Source organism: Zeus faber (genome assembly GCF_960531495.2).
Source record: "Zeus faber genome assembly, chromosome: 7".
NCBI classification, from domain to species: Eukaryota; Metazoa; Chordata; class Actinopteri; order Zeiformes; family Zeidae; genus Zeus; species Zeus faber.
In genome coordinates, this window is record NC_137203.1 from 9,505,472 (window position 1) to 9,528,649 (window position 23,178).

The window sequence follows — 23,178 nt, forward strand, 5'->3', positions numbered from 1 at the left end:
CAACACTTTAAGTAACCCAGATCAACGTATTTAGGATGGAATGTGCCCACTTTTGACACTAAATGTAATGTAATATCTCGTACTTCAATGGTACTTGAATATGACTTTATATACATAATTCCAAACACTGTTTGCTCTGAGGTGTGTTTGTGAGTACGTAGTGAATGTATTCCAAGTGCTGGCCCATAGTCACTTAACTGGCTAATTTAACCAACAGTGTTTGCAGAGAGACCTCCACCCAGCTCGCTGTCTCGGAGCAAACTGCAAGGGTGAGTCATGTTTTGCAACACTGTGTGAAGTGAAATGTCTGTCTGAGGATTTAGTCATCTTCATCACAGCCAGCACCACTTCATTTTTACAATCTTCATAAATATTGAGACTGGGAAATGAAGCTATTGGGTCAGTCGGGTCATGTTATAGACTCATTGTGTATTATAAGGATGTCATTGTCTATCCCTTGGCTTAACACTCGGACCAGTACTCTTCTCTACGCCTGTTAGGTTCTTTGTAGCAGATACATGTGTTACAATGTGAAAGTAATTTGGATTCCTTTTTCTTTAATTGACTCCCCTTTTAATTTGTTTAAGTACAAAGGTTCTTAAACTTATTATTCTTAAAAATTAACTGGGAATCATTGAAAAACAAAATGCTGCACCTGCGATTACAATTTGAGAGACTGAGAAAAGTGGGAAGTGTAAATGTACATTTTATTTAAAACAACTGAATAAGCACATGTGCAGTATATATGCAGATTACTGCATACTGAATATGCAGTAATCTGTGTCCGCTTCGTGGCAACTATAACTTTAATATGTTTTTGTGTGTGTGCTGTGATTTAAGATGAACGGGAAAATGAACTGGAAGTCAAGTGCAACTACTGCAAAGAAAAAGAGAATCGGGCCTTCTTGTGAAAAGTGATGGGAACAATATCTTACAAGCTTTGCCATTGAGATGAGAATCTGCTTTGCAATAGATGACATTGCTTTGTATGAATGAGTTTTATCAAGATGTTTGTCGGGTTGTTGTTTTTTGTTTTTTTACTCTCTGTGATCATCTCAACACTATATCATGTAGGCCTAATCATCAATCGATTGGTGATTTTAGACATAATAGTTCCAGGTGGTGTCTCAATATAGAGAAAAAAAATAAAAATAAAAAAAAAATAAAATAAAAAGTTAAAATGTAGTCCTGGGTTAATCACAAAAATCTCTTTTCCAACTGTATGCAGGACGTTTTTCAGTTCTATTTTGTTTGCAGTGATGTCAATACACTGAGAAGAAAGAATGTCTGCCACAACGAACAAAGAACGAGTGTAAGATGAATGAATGACAGTTTCTCAAAGAATATAATGAAAATAGGTTGTGTAAACAGGATCATGATGAACATAACATGGTTAAAATAGGTTTTACCTTTTTTATCGTGTCATGAGGGTCCATATCATGCATTTCCAGTCGACCATGGCATGTCTGACTGAACAGCTGTTTGCTGTGGTGCAGGCCTCTTTCTGCTGAATTGAAGAATACCAAAACTGTGGAAACAACCTAAGGACTTATCTTCATTTTCACAAGCGGATCCGTTAAAGACTCTAAAGAACAAAGTTGATCTCCCACGTGCAATAGATTGCCTATGTCATCCCTTCAAAAATATTAGTTTTAAAGGTTAGAAATATCCAGTGGATGGATCCCAACGTGAGTTTTTGTTGCAGCCTTGGTGGTAAGCGCTAAATTTGAGGAAAACATGAACAAGGCAGAGCAACCTCCTGTCTAAAGTACATTTCTTTACTTCCATAGCAACCAAACCACAATTCCCGGAAAAAAAAGTAAAAGATGCTTGTCCTGCCACAGGCAGCCCACCAACAGGTGCACCGGGATGACTCTGTTTCCACGTCGAAACCTTTTCAACGTGTTGCCCTGGAAACGGATTTACTGACACACTTGTGTTGTGGAAAACACTTAGCAGTGAACTAATTGGCCAAGAGGAAATTGTTAAATGAAGCAAATTTACTTGGGAAAACATCAAATGACGGTGCCAGATCTTTCTATCAACGATCCTACCATTTGCAGGCATGCCATGTTTTTTTTAAATAATACTATTAATAATATGATAATAATCACAATCATAATAATAATAATAAAAGTCATTATCAACCCCCACCCCGATAATAATGAACATTTGTTCATTTTTTATAGTCACAATTTACAAATACATAATAAAATAAATATAAATGGAAATGGGAAAAGACGAATGAAGATTTTTAAATGCAAAAAAACTGGAACATTAATATCTTTCTCCATCCACAAATAAATACTTCAGTACAAAATCTGTATTAAGAATTTTAAATGCAAACATAATATTATATAATGATGATAATATTTCTTCATCTACAAATAAATAATGTGCTACTTTTGTTGTGTAAACCATTTTACAAATAAACGAAGCAACATTTACATTGGAGGAGATTGGATTATATGTGTTCATATATCCTGTATTTTAATTATTTATTTGATGCGGCTCGCATCAAATTGTATCGCTTATAAATGCCGACACACACACACACGCACACACATTATCCTATTTGTATTCGTTTGCATTATACTGTATTTTTGTTTTGTGACACTTTTTCATTTCATCTTTATTTAATTCTCGGGGATACACTGAGGGATGAACTCTCAATTTCAATGATGCCGAGATCACATTACACAGAAAAAATAAAAATTTAATAAAACAAATAACAAAATAAAAAACAACTTAAATAAGTCAAGAAGACAACAAGAACACAAACACCAACATTGGTTAAAACAATTGTGCCAATTGTCCCAATTGTATGAAGTCTTTAAAGAGCATCGTAGGTTATTCCACGAGTCTGGAGCACAACATTGAAAAGCAGTGTTTCCTTATGGGAGTTGACCCGCGGAACATCTGACGTAAACCAGTCCTGAGAGCGGGTTTGATAAGCTCCTACACTGAGGTGCAATAGTGAAGTAATGTAAACTGGTAATTCTTTCAGGAGTGCTTTGTAAATAAACATACACCAACGTTGATCTCGTCTCGCAAATCAAGAGCGCCAGCCAACTTTTTCATAGAGAGTACAATGATGGCTACTGTAGGCATCGCCGGTAATAAATCTGAGAGCAGAGTGATGTATAGCGTATCTTAAGTCTAAGGGCTTAAGGTTTACGACAGCAGCGTGTCTATATATTACATCACCATACTCAAAGACAGAGCATACTAAACATGGGAAAGCAGGTTCTATTTTCGATAAAGAAAGCCAAGTTTCGGCCGCAGCTTTTCGACCAGTTCATAAATATGAACTTTGAAAGCGAGTTTATTATCAATCCAGATGTCTAAATATTTAAAGTGTGGGACTCTTTCAATAGCTGTACTGAGTAAAGTGCTAATAGGAAGTTTGCTATGGTCCATTTCCTTAACTCTTGTGAATGGCAGTATATATAAAAAAAAATGTTGTCATTCAACACAAGTTTGAGATCGATAAGTTGCCTCTTGAAGAGCATTAAAAGAATGTTGCAGATGTCAACAGCCAATTGTATGGAGTCAGCCCAACAACATAAGATAGTGTCATCTGCGTACAGATGGACACTACAGGTATTCGAAGATCCGACAATATCATTGATATAAATTGTGAAAAGAAACGGTCCTAGGATCGAACCTTGAGGGACACCTTTTGTTATTGATAAAAATGCAGATTTAACATTACCCATTTTCGCACACCACTGTCTAACCAATAACTGGTTTTGGAACCATTGATAAGCTTTAGGGTCGCAGCCAATACTTACGTAGCGGTTTGTGTACGAGCAGGGAATGATCAACCGTATCAAAGGCTTTTGATAGGTCGATGAACAGAGCGGCACAATGCTTCTTTTTATCCACCGCTGTCACAATATCATTTAAAATGAAAGATGTTGCAGAGACGGTACTGTGGTTAGCCCTGAAAACCAGACTGGCGAGGGCTCAACACAGAATACCTGGGCAGAAAAGTCTTGAGTTGGTTGATTACTACCGATTCAAGTCTGTTAGACAGACGGGACAATATAGAGATGGGACGATAGTTATTAAGAACGCAATTATCTACTCCCGTACGCAATGGAGTAACGTGAGCAACTTTCCACACCATGGGAATTTTACCTGATGAATGAGGGATGCGGGAGAAGCTGGAGGGCAAACTGAGGGACAGGACTTACAGTACGTACAGAGACATCCATTTCTGGTTTACTCCTAGATTTAACAGATGCTCCCATTTTCAAATAGGTGACCAGCTGCAGCATAATGTTTGTTCAAAACTGTACATCATTTCTCTGCGATCAGATATTACACACTGGAGTTTACATGTGTGGACAGGGAAATTGCATTTTTATTCTTAGTTGAATTCACTACCTTCCAGAATTTGGCTGGATTTGGGAAGGGAAGGGTCTCCAGATTTTATGGCCCGGATACAAGCCTCATTCTTTCATTTGAACAAGGATGATAGTTAAGAGGTGAACCAAGGACAAGACCAATCTTTAACTGCATATATGTATGACCGTATGTGTATGTATGTGACAAATAATCTCTTGAACTTGAACTTGAACTTTAGTTATTTGCTTTTTAAACGGGGCATGTCTGTTAACCACTGTGTTGAAGGTATTTATAAAATGATCCAGTGCTTGAGCAACGTCCGGAATTTCTAATGTATTTGAAATGTCACTGAAAAAGATCATGTAAGGAGGCGTGCTCACTAAAATTTCTAAAAATGTATCTTGACAACAACTTACTCTCTTTAGTGGCGTATCCCTAATGCAGGCTATTGGTCAATGGTCACCTCACACACATATCATGTCTGTGTTGGAGTGGATGACTGAGTGGACTCTCACCATTGCGGAAAACGTTATCAACTTAAATTATAAATTGCTAACGGCGACACTAGGAAACGTGTTGAGGTCACAAAAACAAGATGAAAAAGAAAACATAAAAGCATCATCTCCATGACCAGTGTAACCAGGCACAAACTTGACATGGAGTCCACTCCACTCCAAGATCCAGTCCGTGTATCCGCTCCAGGCCCTGCTCCTCCCCTCCAGGTCATTTGTGCGTCACAAAACAGGAATACAAAAGCACAAAGCGGTCCAAATGGGAATCAACCATTTAAGCAATAAAACATATGAAAATAGATTAAATCACATATGAATGGTTCTACATTTATTTTAACACACCACATACAACGCATTATTTGTGGATTGAGAAATACCTGTATACCTGATTTTTTATTTTATTTGCATTTCGAAACCTTAACACAACTTTGTGTATTATAATATTTATTCTGTTTTGCATTTAGAAATCTTAGCACAAATTTGTGGATTGTAGTGTTCTGGGTTTTTTTGTGTTTAAAAATCTTAATACAGATTTGTGGATTGTAGCATTTATTCTGGGTTTTTTTTGCATTTAAAAATCTTAATATAGATTTGTGGCTTGTAGCATAATTATTATTTTTTTTGCATTGAAAATTTTTAGCACAAATTTGTGGATTATAGTATTTATTGTATTTTTTAGTTTAATAATCTTGATACAGATTTGTAGATTGTAGTATTTCGGGGGGTGCATTTAAAAACCTTACTACAGATATGTGGATTGTAGTAATTCTGTTTTTTTTTGCGTTTGAAAATCTTAACATAGATTTGTAGATTGTAGAATTTATTCTGGGTTTTTTTTGCATTTAAAACCTTAATACAGATTTGTGGATTGTAGTATTTATTCATTTTTTTGCATTTAAAAATCTTAATAAAGATTTCTGGTGAGTCATGCTCTTTTTTTGCATTTCAATATCTTCACACTTTTGTGGATTATAGTATTTATTCTGTTTTTTTATTTGCATGTAAAAACCTTAATAGATTTGGGGTTGTAGTATTTATTCAGGGTTTTTTTGCATTTAAAATCCTAATATCGATTTTTGGATTGTAGTATTTATTATTTTTTGTTGCATTTAAAACCCTTAATACAGATTTGTGGATTTAAGTATTTATTCAGGGGGGGTTTTTGCATTTGAAAATCTTAGTAAAGATTTGTGCATTGTAGTATTTATTCTTTTTTTTATAATTTAAAAATCGTAATAAAGATTTGTGGATTATAGTATTTATCCATTTTTTGGGGGCGGTTGCATTTGAAAACCTTCATACAGATATAAAAAAAAACCTGAATAAATACTACAATCCACAAATGTTGTGGGTTGTAGTATTTATTCAGGTTATCCTTCAAACCATTATACATATTTGTGGATTGTATTATTTTTTTCAGTTTTTTTTTTAACCTTAATACAGGTTTGTGCATCGTAGTATTTATTCAGTTTGGTTTTATTGCATTTAAAAACCTTAATACAGATTTGTGGATTGTTTTTTTGCATTTCAAAATCGAAATAGATTTGTGGATTGTTTATTCTGTATTTTTGTATTTAAAAATCTTTATACCGATTTTTGTAGTCATAGATGATAGTAGTTATTCACCTTTTCAATTGGCATGCGCTTCATTTCACTTCTGTGTGTATTGTGACACAGAATTCCATCGCCTTACATCCGGAACTGTTGTTTGCATGTTGCATGTTTCTGACGGAACAGACATTCTGCTGGACCGTCTGAGGGTCGTGACGTGGTGATGGGCTGTAGTTCGTTAGCAGGGCGGAAAAACTTCTGATTTGGTTCCAAAGTGGCCGTGGTCGAGCATTTTCGGAACACATCGAGCGACCGCAATCCTGTTTCGCTGCGGATTACGGGACTGCGTGGTTTTGTCGTCGGGACCGAGCTCCGTGTCGCTGCTTTTGGGTGGTAAGGGCCTCGCCGGGCCAAAGAGCCACGGACAACAACAACAACTAGCACATAGCGTTAGCCGTAGTCTGTTAGCATATTTTATCTGCGTCGTAAGCCGCTGTCATGTGTTTCTCCTAATCAGATCACCAGGGCTCTCTGCGTTCACATCTGGCGTGACTGGCTCCAACATGAAGCTCTACAGCCTCAGCATCTACCACAAAGGAGCTACGAAAGCCCACCTTCTCAAGTCGGCCTGCGACTTGTCCTCCTTCAGCTTCTTCCAGCGCTCCAGGTGGGCGTGGCCGGTGGCGGACCACCACCTTTTATTTTTATTTTTTTTAATTAAGAACATTGGGACGTTGTTCAATTTTACAGGCTGCCTGCTGGTTCTTAAAATGGCTTGAATTCGGTTTTACAAATAGTGGCCCTTAAAAGGAATCACATAGCCTCAAATTTGAATTCACGAGGTTACTACTTACTTTTAACATAAACCCTTTTGTCTGATGTATACAGTCAACGTCCTAATACGTCACTTCACACTTACCAACCTGCTATGTGCACCTGTTCTAGAGGAACCAGTTCCCAATCGCTTATCTTGATATCCGTCCAAAAGGAAGCTGTTATGACAACAGTGCATTCAATTACATGGGTCATAAGTTTCCCTATTTCTGCCTTATACTTCCCTCTTCCCTGTACCAAATATATAATGCTTACCTTTATACTTAGCTTTACAGTTTTTTGGTTGTGATGTCTTATTTCTTGTTTGTGTGTGTATGTAGCGTCCAGGAGTTCATGACATTCACCAGTGCCTTGATTGTTGAGCGGACGTCACATGGAAGCCGGGCATCTGTCAAAGAACAAGGTTTAATATGAGCACGTACAGTGCTGTTTTAATATTATACTTGCTTTGTTCAATTTCCTCATGTGCTTTGCTGTAGATCACCTTTATCTTTAAAGCACTTGTATATTTTCCTGATCAGCTTTAAGTTCTTTAGTAACCCTGACTCTTTTTTTTTTTTTTTTTTTTTCTTTTAAATATTGCACTGTTTCTACCTCCTTCAGAGTATCTGTGTCATGTCCACGTGAGAAACGACAGCCTAAGTGCTGTGGTAATAGCAGATCATGAATACCCACAGAGGGTCTGTTTCACGTTGCTAGATAAGGTGGGTACAGTCTGCACAGACATTTAAGAGAGAGCAACATGTTTCTTGACCGTCACGGCTTATTCTTCTAACTCTACGATTGAATGCTCCCCGCTTTTGTAGGTTTTAGAAGAGTTCTCCAGGCAAGTGGACGCTATAGATTGGCCTTCTGGTAACCCTGAAACCATCAACTACAAGGCACTAGATGTCCACCTTGCTAAATACCAGGTACACTCGGCGAATGAGCTCTTTGATCGGTGGTGATCGACAGCATCATTAAATTATAGACCGGCATTTTTACCGTTTTAATTTATAGGCCCATAGCGCTCAGTACGGTTTTAGAATGGGCTGCGGTGGCTGAACGTTTCAGTTTGTTTCCAGAACCCTCGGGAAGCAGATGCCATGAGCAAAGTACAGGCGGAACTGGACGAGACAAAGGTTATACTGGTAAGGTTTAGAAATCCCACCACCTCCTAAGTGTGACCTACAATAGTACTTCATCCTGGAGTTTATAATACAGGACATCTTTTGTTTTTAGCACAACACCATGGAAAGCCTTCTGGAGAGGGGGGAGAAACTGGATGATCTCGTGGCAAAATCGGAGCACCTGGGAAACCAATCAAAAGCCTTCTACAAGACTGTGAGTTTCAGAGGCTTGGGTGTTGAAACGTGAAATTGATTCTCGCTGGACACTCCCGCCCTTTTCTTTGTGTCTGAATGTGTGCGCGTCTGTCTTAATTTTTGCCCCGCAGGCCCGGAAGCAGAACTCGTGCTGTGAGATCATGTGATGCCGCCGTCTCGTCCTCTCGGATATACCTCTCTCTGCCTTTCCGCTTTTCCTACAACTCCCATCATGCACCATCCACCAGCTCTTAGCACATAAGACGGCGTGAGTGCTGTTCAGACCGGGCCGGGGTGCCGGGACAAAGCATCTGGGGGTGGAAGCCGGTGGCCAGTCCAGATCTGATCAATCTGGACTCTTGACTGATGGGGGCTGGAGGACGTGGCTGATGGGGTTTGGTTGGGGGAAAAAGTTAAAAAGTTGAATTGTTTTAACCTTTTCAAAGGGCAAACATCGTTGTGGTGTTTCAATACCAGCTGAGGACTTAATAGTGTGATCTTGTATATTGGTGGTGTGTTGTTAAAATCTCTTTGAAAAAATGTTCCCGCATTCAGATTGTAAAGATTCTAAATGGAGTTTGATCTTAGCTCCCTGGAAATTCTGAAGGGAGATTTACAAATTTTGTCCGTGCTTTTGCTTCAAGATAACCCTGACAATCTGCCATTCTTATCTTTTCGACTAATATGCCACTTCCAAGGTTGAATCCTACAACGAGTAACTTTTTTTTTTTTAAGGCACGTCTTAATCTGCCCACTAGGTGTCCCTCTTTATTTGCTCCATCTGTTGAGACATAAGGTTACCTTAATGGTATGTTGGGCCTCACTTTTGAGGTCTTTCCAGTACCTGTAGTTTGAGCTGAGCCAGTAAGTTATATACAGTGCATGTAACTGGACCTGTGACGACAAAAAACTGTTTCATTTGTACAGGTCTGAAGCTTAACACTGCATTGTTACACACCTACCTGCAGTATTTTCTGACCGCTGGCGAACACTTTAAAACATTCCCACCTTGAATGGTTGCATCATTAGCCGGTGATGATACTGAAGCTCTTACAGTTTGTTGACATTTTGATGAGCCTTTTAATGGGGTAGGAGTTAGGATGCAGCGTATTGAACATAGATGTGTGTAGATTGAGCCTTATTACCTTACCCTGTGGCATACGTGTGAATCTGTTAATGGTTCTGTCAACGAAGGAGAGGGCGAGAGGTCACGTGTGCAGCAGCAGCAGCAGGGCTATCTTAATACACATCAACTAACTTAGACTGATCATTAGATTCCATTATTGTTTGTACACCTGAGATGTCTTAAAATGTATTTGGCCATTCGGATCGCGGGCCATGGTTCAGAAACACATGCCCGGTATTCATTCCTATTAAAATAAAGGTAAATTTGGTCCTTAAATTTAACCCTGGGTCAATGTAGCCTTTCTGACCACGTATTCCAGTTGGACGAGCGCTGTAGATATTAACATTTTCTGATATGCCCGAAATTATTAAAACCCGTTTTTTGATTCATTTCTGAGGACAGACATGGTATGATACACTCCATCTTGTTTATGTCCCTTGTCAGTACCACTAAAGTGCTCCATTTGGTTTAGATAGACCTCTGAACGGACTGAAACCCTTTTACATTGACACACTGCTCCTAGTGCTCAAAGTGAAGAACTATTGATCAACCTTTGACAAAGAGATGCCTTTGGTATTGTATTTTAGATGTCTTCTGCTTTGTTTCTGCTGTGTATCTGACTTGTTTGTAAGCAACACTAGTGTGTACATGCGTGTGTGTGCGCGAGAGATCTTGGTGTGTGTGCGCGCGTGCTGCTTTTACAGTATAACCATCTGTGCAATAGCTCTGCAGACTGTGTGTTTGTTATTTTGTTGGGAGAAATAAACAGCTGACGACGTTCCACCCTCTTATTCGGCGCGGTCTGCCACGCAACGCTTGCCCTGTTTTCGGCGTGCGACATTTTGATGAAAGGCCCAAGTTCAAGTGCAAACTTTTCAAACACGTGGCCGGTCTAATCCATCTATTTTTCAGCCGTTAACGTCGGGTGTGCAAACATAAAACCGAACAAGCCGCGGCACGGCTAACCAGATAAACGTAATCGTACGTTTATCTCGTTTAATACTTGGGAACATTCTGTCGCTTCCACAAACTGTTTACAGAGCAAGTCATCTAGTTCAGATAAACACAGTGGTCACATGACTTTTTTTGGAGGGTGGGGTGGGGGGGGGGGGTACTCATTAGTTGATTCTTTCCAAGTGAGCTGGTCGGGTTTCGCCGGGAATAAAGGCTCCAGACAGCACAACCAGATTTTCAGGATATCCGAGAAGGATGATTATTGGGCCGCGGTGGCTCAGGGTCCCACCCAGAGCTGGAGACGACCCCCCCCCCCCCCCGCCCTCCCCGGGGGAGACGTCTTTTCTCCTCCCCCCGGCCACCTGACGAGGCTCCGCTCCGAGGAGAGCCGTGCACCGCAGGCTGCCCTGATTGGATCTCCGCGCCGGCGCCGAAATGCAGGTAAAAGCGGCGAGAAGGTAAACGAGCTCCGACATGGAAGTCCGGCACAGAGAAGTCTGATCGACGGTGGAATCTCGGCGCCGCCGCTCGGTGTGTGAAGATCTCCAGACGCCCCCCCCCCCCCCCCCCCCCCCCCAAAAAAAAAAGTTTAAAAAAAATGCAGATGCATGCGTCGACGTTTAACGTGCGTCGGTTTCGTTGTCGCCGGTGGAGATTTATTCGGTTATTCCCAACGAACGGTCGACGCGGGCGGGGGCGGGGGCGGGTGGTGTTTCCAGCCCCTGCAGGCTGCAGCGGAGCCCGAGTGTTTTGGAAATAAAGCGGGACCTGTCTCACATTTTCCACATTCTGGGACTTCCTGCTCCCGCTCTGCCTGTTCCGCGGCACCAGTGGAGTCACACGATCTTCGCGGTGAAATGGATATGAATGAATAATATTTCAGTGGTTAAAGTGTTGTGGTGGAGGAAGTACTGTTCAAGTAATGTTTTGTTACGTGCGAGTGCAAATACCCCGGCGCCGAATTACTTACATCAGCATTTCCACTGAAGTAAAAGTATATTATGTACCCGCCCTTCAAATGTACTATAATAAAAGATCATAATGCCATAATGCAGCTCACTATACACTCGTATATACTGCTGCATTCGAAATTACTTTGTAAACATGTGAGATTAAGTAAAATGTGTTTGGCTTTTTCCCTTGATTTAATACTTACGTGTTGGCAACTTGCAACCTGAGGAAAATGTTAAACATAAGGCTGGAAAAAAAAATGTTAATGGCAGAATTCTATCTCCATCTACTTTTTGTATTTTGAAAATACAGTTTAATTAAATACCGTATCACTGTACTCTACTCACTTGTACTGTGTTGTCAGCTTTGGTCGGTCTGTGCATGTGTGTCTCATGCACAGACTGTGTGTGTGTGTGTGTGTGTGTGTGTGTTTCATGCACAGACTGTGTGTGCGTGTGTGTGTTTCATGCACAGACTGTGTGTGTGTGTGTGTGTGTGTGTGTGTGTGTGTGTGTTTCATGCACAGACTGTGTGTGCGTCTCATGCACAGACTGTGTGTGTGTGTGTTTCATGCACAGACTGCGTGTGTGTGTGTGTGTTTCATGCACAGATTGTGTGTGTGTGTGTGTGTGTGTTTCATGCACAGACTGTGTGTGTGTGTGTGTGTGTGTGTGCGCGCGTGCCTCATGCACAGACAGGTTTTTAACACTTAAGCCGGAGCGGTGTCCTGACGCAACCTCTTTTTAAAAACATGAATGTGTTTTGTTGTCGCACTTTCAGATGGAAAATTCAAAGCAAATACAGACTTTGAATCACTTAGCTGCCCTTCAAAGAAACGGTGAGGCGCCACCCCTTCGACTCTGTCCTAATTTAAGTAGAATACGGCCAAACCAAGGAGTGCAAGTATGTGGTTGTTTTCTGATGAACAGACGTTGTTTTGGTGGCGTGACTGAACACACGGGGATTGAAATGAAATGATCCTTTGCACTTGACCGTCCTGTTTCTTCCCGTGCAGCTTCTTCTGCAGGGGCCACGCGTCCGCCCGTCACAGACGCCGCCTTCGCAGAGGGAAATGGACTCATCCCAGGTGCGAGCGACCCCGAGTCACACCCGGCGACCCCCCCCCCCCCCCAAGTCAGATACTATAAGACAAATGACCAGGCTAAATGGAGTTACAAATCGAGTCCCATACACGTATGACGCTGCGCTGGTTGTTTTTTATTTTTTCCCCGCAACTGTTTGGGACGGTTTCCAGTGACGTCATATCACGCAACGTGATCAAAGATCCAGGATCAGTGTGAGGGTTCAGTTCTGAGCTGTTGAAAACAACTCTTCTCTGAGAGTGGACATACTGTACATAGATAGACCTGACACTCCAGCACGTTTATCAGAAACACACACACACACACACACACGTGCAGTGTTTTTGTGGTTTGTGAGGACAGTACACTGCTTACCATCCTGTTTTCTTTTTCTCCCAAATTCCCTAAGTAGCAGTTTGGTAAACACTGTATTTATCCCTGAGTGAGTTTACTGTTAAATACACTGTACCCGCTATCTTCTGCTCATGACACGTTTTGTTTATCTCCAAAGAGCGACCAGCAGTAACAGAGCGCCGTGGCGTTATTTTACTGTCGACTTGTGGCTGTTTGGATACTTACTCGAAAATATTTTATGCCATAATAATGATAACAATAACAGTCAAAGTGAGCATGGTTTATATGGGATAATTGTCATTTAAACGTCCATGGATGCATTGTAACATAGTAACCAAGTAAGGGTGAAATGAAAGTCATTCGACATAAATCAATGACATCATTGTTTCGTGGTCATGCAGAATGGGAGATGAAGGTTTCATCAGGGTTTGGTCAGAACAACCCCAACGCTCAGAGCCGTTAAAATGAATGAGATGAGACGACACTTTATTCAACTTCACAAGGTGCTGGGAATGGTGCAGGGGAATCGCATCTTCAAGCACTTCCTCTGACGTTCCTACAGAAGTGGACCTGACCGGTTTTTAATTCTGTCTATTTCTGTTTATGTTGTTGGTATTGGCATTAGACTTACAACATATTTCGACAAGTTTTCTCTTGGAGTGTAAGTAAATGTGCTTAAACCCTTTACTTTCTCTCGATCGGGCCTGGTGCGTTTTCATGCATCACCTGGGATTTGGTGTTTTTAAGACGCTGTTTGTGTCCTATTCTCCAGGACACATGTTGATGCGAGTGGGGCCGCGGAATTGAAATATGTCGGTTGTTTTATCAGTTTCATGTTTTTAATATTGATTTACACAAAAAAAGGGATCTCATCATTTTAAGAACAGATTCACCCGTTGCTAAAGTGTCATTTTATATTTAATTGGAATATTTTCATGGTCTTCTGGACATAAAATGGAGAAATTCATAAAAAAACAAAACTGGGTTGGATCCCAGACCCCTGCCGGACTTTTAGAAGGAAACTTAGAATGACCTCCTGACCTCGGTCAATCAATAACATAACTGTGGGAGAAGGGTTAGAAAACAATCTAATATGGTTTGGACACTAAGGGATTAGAAAAAAAATTGAAGTTTTTTTTTTTTTTTTAAGGCAAATTAATATAATAAATTGGTAGAGACTAATAGTAGTTTATGGATAATTCTTTCTTTGGTTTATAAATATAACTTAATTGACCATTTTGTGTGTGTTTGCAAAACCGCACGTGTCTCCACATGTAAAACTTGATGCTACACAGTGTATGTACAGAGTTTGTTTTCTATACATACTATGTGCAATGCATCATTGAGAATTTTTGGCTGCGTGAATTATTGATACAATTACAATTAAAAAAAAGTTGTTTGTTTATCTTAGGTGTATTTTGTTTCGCCAAATGTGCCTGTAGTTTAAGCGCATTTTTAGGTTTATTGCATATTTCTGATATTTCTTTCATTTTTATTGTGGTAACTTATTATTATTGCCTGTTGTTTTTTTCTATCTATCTATCTCTATCGTTCTGTCTATCGTTCTATCTTCAGGAGCCATTGCGGCCACGGTGTTCATCTCCTTCCTGCTGTCTCTCTACGCCGTCCTGTGGAAGTGCATGGTCTCACCCCCGCAGAGGTACACGGGCTCTAAGTGGATTTCAGCCGAGTATGATTTGATTTCGTCGGCACGGCGATCCGGCAAAATCCTGCCCGGGTGTCACATGTCTGAACCTTGTATCCACGCTCGCCGTCGCACAAGGACAGATTGTCTCGCGTGGTCATCGCTTTTTCCGCTCGCTCTGCTCCTCAAATGTAATAACCATATGACGTTACGAGCCCGGGCAGTCAGGTGCGCTCACGGCGGCGCTTTCTCTTTCTGTCTCTCCCCCTTCCAGGAAGAAAAGGAAATCGAGGATACGGGAGCACCCGAGGACGGCCGTGTGAGGACCGGCCTCCTGCTGCTGCTGGGGGTGGGTTGGGGGGGGGGGTCAGAGGTCTGATCTGAGCGGCAGATACAACTTTAGAACTTGTTTCGATTTTTGCACTTGTATCCAACGAATTGAGATTCTTCCAATTTACAAGCAGGCCTCTGGAAGGTTGTTTTTAGGTAAACGTTACATACCAGCTCATCCCAGAAAGGAATGGCTTTACACCGATCAGCCACCACATTAAAACCACCACTAACAACCACTTATATTGTGTAGCCCCCCCTTGTGCCGCCAAAACAGCTCTGACCCGTGGAGGCATGGACTCTACAAGACCTCTGAAGGTGTCCTGTGTTATTTGGCACCAAGACGTTAGCAGCAGATCCTTTAAGTCCTGGAAGTTGTGAGGTGGGGCCCCCATGGATCGGGCTTGTTGTTCCAGCACATCCCACAGATGCTCCATCGGCTCGGGACCCTAACCCCACCCATCCACATGATGTAGAAGAAAACAGGATTTGTCGGACCAGGCCACCTTCTTCCATTGCTCCATGTTCCAGTTCTGATGCTCACGTGCCCATTGTAGGTGCTTTCAGTGGTGGACAGGGGTCAGCATGGACGCTCTGACCGGTCTGTGGCTACACAGTCCAATACTCATCAAGCTGTGATGCACTGTGTGTTGTGACACCTTTCTATCATAGCAGCATTAACTTTTTCACCAATTGTGCTACAGTAGCTCTTCTGTAGGATTGGACCAGACGGTCTAGACTTCACTCCCCACGTGCATCAATGAGCCCATGGGCGTCCATGACCCTGTCGCCGGTTCACTGGTTGTCCTTCCTTGGACCACTTTTGGTAGGTACTAACCTCTGCACACAGAGAACACCCCACAAGAACTGTCGTTTTGGAGATGCTCTGACCCAGTCGTCTAGCCATCACAATGTGGTCCTTGTCAAAGTGGCTCAGATCCTTTCGTTTGACCATTTTTCCTGCTTCCAACACATCAACTTCAAGAGCTGACTGTTCACTTGCTGCCTAATATATCCCACACCCTGACAGGTGCCATTGGAACCAGATGTTCAATGTTATCCACTTCACCGATCAGTGGTTTTAATGTTGTGGTGGCTGTATATCAACTGAATGTTTTTTGTATGTGTGCGCACAATTCTCTTAACTTATGCTCTTACTCTATGAAGCTTTATTAGAGATTCTATCCTATATTATATTGCCACTGCACGGAATTATTTTATATTAGAGTTGAATTTAAACACTGTATGTCGTTGAACTGTGGATATTCTCTGAAACCCACTTAGTCTTTATTCCTTCACTCAGGACGTTCAAACCGCCCGTCACAATAAACTGTGAACTTTTGCCCCGTGTGTTAAATTGTGGAATTTATCCTGCGAGAACGGTAGTTTACGACGTTAGTTCTTATATTTTCTGTGACATTTTGTGATTTAACTGATCCAACAGAGAGAGGGCAAAAACAATGAAGCGTTTTCTTCTGGGATCTCTTTTCATATTTAGAGTATTAGAACAATAGGATCGACCCACGGTTCTCTAAGATATCCTTATTCCTGTAAAGAGCAGAAGAGGAAGTGTGCTCCAAGAATTCTCCGAGCAATCAGGGGGTTTTCGGGAGGAGGTGAACCACACAACAGCTTTGGTCAACATTGCGAAGAAGAGGAAATAATGACCCAACGCCGACCTGAGTGCACCGGTGATGGATGAACTGTGACTCCAACCTCGCCCCGTTTCATCTTGTTTTTCAGTTTTTTGCACACGGGCGGGACGCTCCAAATGGGCAACGGCGGGGGGTCCATTCGGGCTCGGTGAGGCCAATTCCAATAAGAAAAGTTAATACTTTACCGAAAACAAAAGCCGTAACATCTCGCAACGTTCGGATAGTGTGTGGATGTCTTCTAACAGGATTATATTCAGAATTCCATGGAGAGTGAAGCAAAGTCAGTGCAAATTAACATTACAAATAGTTTATACCCAGACCAGCGTTTTAACTTCAAAATTGCCTTTGTTGTTTAAAAGTGGATTTTTTGTGATATTTATCAGCTTTTGGTTAGATTTTTTTCAGCTTATCTTAATGACATTTTTGATGTGAAGCTCACGGTGGTTGATACTGATGGTTTTTGGACCGGATCTCTCCTTAGTAACCTTCCTGCAGGAGTGTCTCTGACACATGCAATGGATCTACACAGAGAGTTCAAAGTTAGAAATATAAAAAATCTAAAAGGATGGAGATATTTATGTTCTCCGCATTGACTTGGGTTGTTGTTTGAGATTACCAATTACGAGCCACATGGAGTGTGACCCAGCGACCCCCGTACTTCCTGCAGCCTAACCGGCGATACATCTTGGACATTTAAAGCGCTCTATAAATAGAGACCGGTTTGATCCGTGGAACAGAGCTTTAACCAGATCAGGCTGTTCAGCAGACCGAGGGGGAGCAGCGGTGAAAGGGGAGAGAGGAGCTGCCGAACAGGCTCGGCATTGTGGTTTACTTTGCCGGCGTCATACTTACAAACCGGAATCAGGTGCAATTTGCACGACACGTGCGTCTACCTGTGTTTACCTGACACGTTGGTTCCATGAAATAGAGCAGACATGGGAAATATCAAAGCTTTCTATAACTATAAAATTCCTTTAAAGCATTCAATCTACAAATGCATGAATAGAATGTCAATATACACGGTTGAAAACGCCTACGGCAGAATTACGAGTCACCGGTTGATTTAGGTATTTTTAACCGTCTTGCAATATTAAGCAATACTTCAAAAGGTAACATCAAGGAGGTGTAAACTGTGAGCAGGCGCTGCCCGTTGGTTGATATTCACTGTTTATTCAATTATCTCCACAGGTAGGAATTCCTCTCATCCAGTTAAATATGCAGAGAAACTGCAAAAACAAGCAATGGTAGAAAAAAAAAAAAAAAAAGCGGTAAACACGAAAGGAAAAAGCTAGAACTTTTTTTTTTTTTTTTTACAAGAAGTACATTGTTAACATGACAGTTTTGATTATGGAGGTTACATGGGACGACACGCATCAAAGGAGACAGTTCTCTTGACAGTGCATGAAGCAATTTACAAACAATAAATAAACGTAACATAGAAGGACACAACGCTACCATCTTTCTTTACAAGTTATATCACAGGTTTGGATATTTGGCACTTAAGTGAAAAAAAAAGAAGCATTTATTATACAAATATGTCCATTTTCAACATCGTGTGCATAGGTAATCTTTTCTTATAACTATACACATATTGTTATATTAATACATTAAAGTTAATCATCGTGAAATGCTCCGTCCTGGACCGTCTTCAGTTTCCTGAAGGGCTGAAACAGTGTGAGAGGGACACGCCCCAAAATCCCGCCGGACATCCGTTTGACGCCGCGTGTCGGGTGTTTGTTGTCGATAAAAAAAAAAAAAAAAAGTAAAGAAAAGAAACGTCTGTGGTAAGTGCTCGTGGATATCAACGCTGCCGGCTCCGTTTCGGATCGTTCACCTGGAGGCCCGTGTCTGCATCACACGGAGGAGACCGCCCACGGACTTGAGCGACCGAAAGAGTGATTTCCAAAGACATTTGCTCTGATTCGGGGGCTGCGTTCGTAGTTCGTTTTTTTTGGACCCAAAGGCACAAACGGTTTGATTGATCAGGGAAACTGTGACACGTGGATAAGCAGATCACCAAAAGGTACGAATGAAAAAATGCACTTCTTTCCTCCACCTGATTACACTGATTTTAAGTGACAAATACACCTCTTTATCCTCATTGCACATAGATAGGACAGGCGCACACGCGCGCACACACACACACACACACACACACCTAATTTCTGTTCCACGTCGTCCAGCCTCCTCTGCTTACTCGACCGTCTCTCTCCCTCAGAGGTACACAATGTTCTCCTCGCCCTCCTCCCCGTTCTGTCCGTCCAGCGCCAGGTAGGCGTGCGGCGTGAGGAGGGGAACGAGGGAGGCGGAGGACGGGTAGTCGTCCTCATACAGCCCCAGACCCGCCATCCCCGAGCTCCAGGACCCCAGCGAAATCCTGTCCAACGCGGGGCTGAGCTCTGCTGGAAGGAAAACGAAAAGACTTCGTTCTTCTCCAATTCAAGAAACTAAAATATTACACAAACCTGATAAGACGGGTAATACTTTACTAATGCACCAATATTCAGTTTCAGTTTAGTTGATCATAAACATTGCTCAGTGTGTCATCTGCCTTACGTTTGTACACAGCACTTTGTATAACATGCATATTCCTATATTCACTTTTTCTAAAAGAAAACACAGACAGTTGGGACCGTGATATAAAACCAGTGATAAGGATGTCGCTCACTGTTGCTGCTCTGAAGCTGCGTGGGGACCACGGCGCCGAAGGGGAGGGTGGGGCCGGCGTGGCCGCTGCCGTATTTTGGGGCGAGGGCGGCGGGCGGCGGCTTGGCGTGCGCCTGGCTGATCAGCGTGTTGAGGCTGTTGTAGAGGCTGGGGCTGAGGCCCAGGCCGGGGGCGTGGCCCGGGCCGTTGAGGGGAAGGTTCTGGTTCTTCTTCAGCCCGGCGTGGAGACTCTGGCGCTGGTTGTTGGTGTGTTGGTGGTGGTGACGGAGGTGATTCTGCTGCAGGGAGTGGAGCAGGGCCGCCTCGTTCTCGTACACGGAACAGTTTCCGTCCAGGCTGCTGGAGCGGCTGTGGCTGGACACCTGGAGGAGGAGGGAGAGGGATGGAAAGGGTGATTTGTGTTGATGTTATTGTGGAATACGACTGTCGCTGTATTTCACACTAATTCAGCACCTGTCTCACGTCTCCTCAACGGCATGCTGTGATTCACATTTCTGCCGTCAGAATGGCGATTAGACATAAACTAAAAATCCTCAGTGTTAACACATTAAGAAGTTATCGTCACATAAAAAAAACAATAATTATCATGATAATTAATGCTTCTATTTTACCGAGCCCTCTTTATCGCATTATCTGTAGTAAAGGCTAGATCAGTCATTTCCAAAGTGGGGACCATGGGCCTTCGGGGGTCCACTAGAGGAGATGCCTCAGAAAACGGCCCCAGAAAGGTGACACCACATTTTAAGGATCAGTGACATGATGGGGGTTCCAACCATCTCCTCCTTGCTCCGCGGCGTCTCCGCCTACCTGGTATCCGTCCAGCGGGATCATCACGGGGAGGCTGCTCTGGCGGTTGTGTCTCGAGCTCTGGAGGAGCCTCTGCTGGGCCTCTATCTTCTCCTTGTCCCTCTCCACGCTCCTCTGGCCCTCCCGCAGCCGGTCCAGGTTCTGCTGGTACTCCAGCAGCTGCGCCTCCAGCTCCTTGCGCTCGCAGCGCAGCCTCTCGGCCTCCAGGAGGCAGCGGTGCTCGCGCTGCTCCAGCAGAACCTCCTGCTCCGTCTGAGAGGGGAACGCACGCACGGGAATCTGGGAGATGTGCTTGGAGACCAGGCAGGTAAAGTACATATTTCTTTTGACACTTTTCAAAATAAATTACAGTTTTGGCCTCATGTCATACTTAATACCAAATATAATACTACATTTACATGTACTTTAGTTCAACGTAAATGTTGATTGATGATATCAATATTGTGCGAAATCAACTAAAATTATCAAGATAATGATTTTTCTATTCAGCCTTATTTTAGAAGTCACTCATTTGAATTTGATAAAACAGAGGAATTACGGGGATGTCCTTCCATTTGGAGCTCTGACAGAGGTACAATAGGAAGATTTTAGTGCGTAAAGCCTGTCTTTAGTTGTGGCCTTTCCCTTTTTAGGAGTTAATCAAACGTTAACTACATGAGGACTTTTCGCCATTTATTGTCCTTTTACATTTTAATCTCTGCGTCACATTGGAATTATTCCCTCCCACCAGGAACAAGACCTACAGCGTTAAGAAGGCAGCGCCTCACATTTGCTTAAGCATTCAACCTTTTGGAGAAATTCAAACATTGATTAGACAGAACTGTTCAACTGAAAATGTGGTGAGAACCAGATGTGAACAAAAAGACAGCGTTTTCAGTTTAAGTATCTTCGTGCTAATATAACTTGTTTGGTGGTCTCAGAGTTAGTTCGACGTTTTCTTTTCGGATCCATTTCGCCACTGTGAATTATCCCGGTGACTATACTTTGCACAGAGTATTGCAAAAAATAAAAAAAAATAAAAAATGAAAGCACGTGGTCTGGCGCCGCACCTGCTGCTTCTCCCTGACCAGACATTCCTTGTTCCACTGCTGCTGCTCCTGTTTGAGCCGGGCGTGCAGCTTCTGCACCCCGTCCACCTCCTCTCTTTTCCTCTCCAGGCCCTTCCTCTCTGCTTCCTCCCTCTTCCGCTCAAGGCTTCTGTGTTTCTCCTGATCCTGAATGAGATGGTAAACATGACAGTTTTATACTCTGGGTGGGGCTTCTAATCACAAACTTATCTTAGCCACAACAGTATGTATATACAGTCTGCAATGTATATATCATTTAGATGTTTGCGTATAGGCCCAAAATTCTATATGATTAGTTTCCCCAGCATTGCATAGGAAATATACATTTTCTGTCCGAGTGCACCTGGTTGTTCGGTAAGCTGTGGGCGTTGCGGAGCTGTGGGCGTTGTCCCTCCAGCAGGAGAATCTTCTGGACTTCATAGTAACTGTCCTGCAGGGAAACCGCAGCCTGCGAACACCAGGGGCAGACGGCGGTTTACGGACTGCGACGTCAAGCAAGAGCAATCGCTCTTATCGGGCATTTGAATGTAATGTTTGCTCCATTCACTTTTCTCTCTCCCGCGCCCCCCGTCACGGAAATGCTGAGCGATCATGCGGGCCAAACTGTTTAATCACGTTATCAAATTCAGATTATGTCTTTTTCCCTTTTTCCATTTCTCACCTGCAGACTGTAGAGAAGCTGGGTCAGACTTTGGACGCTCTCTGCCACCTACAGGAGATTTGTGTTATTACAAGAAAATGTTTGCGCGTCCAAAATAGTGCAACCAGACGTATCCAACATGAAGCTTCACAGCGGACTAAGGAGCCTGAAACCTTTGACTGCGTGCCGCTGGCGTCCCCTCTCGGCTCCGCGGCGGAACTCCACAGCGAGACGTCCGGCGCCGCCCATTCGCTGTCTGATACAAGGGAAGTGGAGCTTATACTGAGTGTGCTCAAATAATCCGCTACAGAAACAAGAAATACAAAAATGGAAACAAAACATTACTGGTAAAAAAAAGCAAATAAAAAAAGACAGTGATTTAACTATTTACAATTGATCAACTAAGATGGACAAACATTAGAATACTACGAGCTAAAGGAATAATAAGAAATAAAAAAAACTAAGTGGGGTAAGACCCGACTGTTTGCCTACAAATGATTTATTATCAAAGTTAATTTCCTAAATCCTTCCAAAATGTCTCAAGTTTTTCCAATGAATTTATCTTTTATATATACACATGCCACTGTTTTTATGTTCTGTTTAAATTATACTTTTATGAAAACATACCTTTTGTTGTCATATGACCCCGAGTGAAAAACAAATTCTGCGTGATTTGGTTTGATAAAACAGATCTTCGTGCAAATTCTGGTTATTGTGGGGAGACGTTACCGAGTGCACATCTTATATTAAATATAGCGTTATTAAAATTCTGACCACAAAGAGCACATTTAATTGATTGCGTTCATATTGGGTCGGGTTCATAAATTGACCACCAGTTGGTCACCACTGTGAAACGCGGTGGTAGTTTCAGGTAACAAACTTTACTGTAAACTTTACTCTGTAAAACATACGTTCGGAGGGAGACTCCTGGATGCTGCCGTGGCTGTTGTAGCTGAGGCACTCGGGCCCTCGGACCGGAGAGCTCTGGCCGTGCACGGAGAGCACTTCTCGTGTGTGCAGAATAGTCATCAACCTCTCCGCTGTGGACGAAGTACAACATCCCATCAATATCTACGCCGATTTATTAATTAATTTGCATTCCCATAATATTAATATCATATGGATATTAAGCATGCACTACATAATCACAACAATCACTCTTCTGTCTGGACTGTATTGAATTCCATATTTACTTTTTGATTACTCACACTTTTTCCCCAATGGAGGAACTTTGTGTATTGTTCTGCTGTAATTACCTTATCTCCCCAGAGTGGATCAATAATGTACAATCTCGTTGACCAGTGACTACTAACGACAAACATACTAACAATAAATCACTTTTGAGA

General features: G+C 42.2%; 3 protein-coding genes across 4 annotated transcripts in view; 2 read left to right on the forward strand and 1 right to left on the reverse strand.

The window, feature by feature from the left end:
- Positions 1-6,632: 6,632 nt before the first annotated feature.
- ykt6 (YKT6 v-SNARE homolog) lies at positions 6,633-10,458 on the forward strand. Its single transcript, XM_080003523.1, has 8 exons — positions 6,633-6,809; positions 6,934-7,083; positions 7,571-7,653; positions 7,854-7,954; positions 8,057-8,161; positions 8,315-8,380; positions 8,472-8,573; positions 8,686-10,458. The coding sequence occupies exons 2-8, from the start codon at positions 6,980-6,982 to the stop codon at positions 8,719-8,721; spliced, it is 597 nt and encodes a 198-aa protein (XP_079859649.1). The 5' UTR covers positions 6,633-6,809; positions 6,934-6,979; the 3' UTR covers positions 8,722-10,458.
- A 537-nt stretch (positions 10,459-10,995) lies between these two features.
- LOC307232497 (uncharacterized protein) lies at positions 10,996-15,010 on the forward strand. 2 transcript variants are annotated; one of them, XM_080003528.1, is made up of 5 exons: positions 10,996-11,075; positions 12,366-12,423; positions 12,601-12,672; positions 14,597-14,681; positions 14,941-15,010. In XM_080003528.1, exons 1-5 carry the CDS (start codon positions 11,070-11,072, stop codon positions 14,987-14,989), a joined length of 270 nt encoding a protein of 89 aa, XP_079859654.1. In that variant the 5' UTR covers positions 10,996-11,069; the 3' UTR covers positions 14,990-15,010. The 2 variants fall into 2 exon arrangements, with proteins under 2 accessions (XP_079859654.1, XP_079859655.1); XM_080003529.1 differs by having other exon boundaries at positions 11,064-11,165.
- Positions 15,011-17,805: 2,795 nt separating this feature from the next.
- The window catches only part of LOC307232498 (rho guanine nucleotide exchange factor 28-like), a 49,174-nt gene continuing 43,801 nt past the window's right edge, over positions 17,806-23,178 (reverse strand). Inside the window, exons 33-40 of the mRNA XM_080003530.1 lie at positions 22,744-22,872; positions 22,006-22,136; positions 21,854-21,901; positions 21,536-21,640; positions 21,175-21,339; positions 20,126-20,377; positions 19,320-19,680; positions 17,806-19,053 (exon numbers count right to left, since the gene is read on the reverse strand). Of these exons, the coding sequence (XP_079859656.1) occupies positions 18,866-19,053; positions 19,320-19,680; positions 20,126-20,377; positions 21,175-21,339; positions 21,536-21,640; positions 21,854-21,901; positions 22,006-22,136; positions 22,744-22,872 (1,379 nt within the window). The 3' untranslated portion in view covers positions 17,806-18,865. The remainder of the gene's footprint in view (positions 19,054-19,319; positions 19,681-20,125; positions 20,378-21,174; positions 21,340-21,535; positions 21,641-21,853; positions 21,902-22,005; positions 22,137-22,743; positions 22,873-23,178) is intronic.

Coding starts and splice junctions, on each gene's coding strand:
- ykt6 (XM_080003523.1), top strand. CDS start 6,980: ATGAAGCTCTACAGCCTCAGCATCTACCACAAAGGAGCTACGAAAGCC. Junction 7,084..7,570: donor AGCTTCTTCCAGCGCTCCAG/GTGGGCGTGGCC, acceptor GTGTGTATGTAG/CGTCCAGGAGTTCATGACAT. Junction 8,381..8,471: donor ACGAGACAAAGGTTATACTG/GTAAGGTTTAGA, acceptor TTTTGTTTTTAG/CACAACACCATGGAAAGCCT.
- LOC307232497 (XM_080003528.1), top strand. Junction 12,673..14,596: donor GGGAAATGGACTCATCCCAG/GTGCGAGCGACC, acceptor TTCTATCTTCAG/GAGCCATTGCGGCCACGGTG. Junction 14,682..14,940: donor ATGGTCTCACCCCCGCAGAG/GTACACGGGCTC, acceptor TCCCCCTTCCAG/GAAGAAAAGGAAATCGAGGA.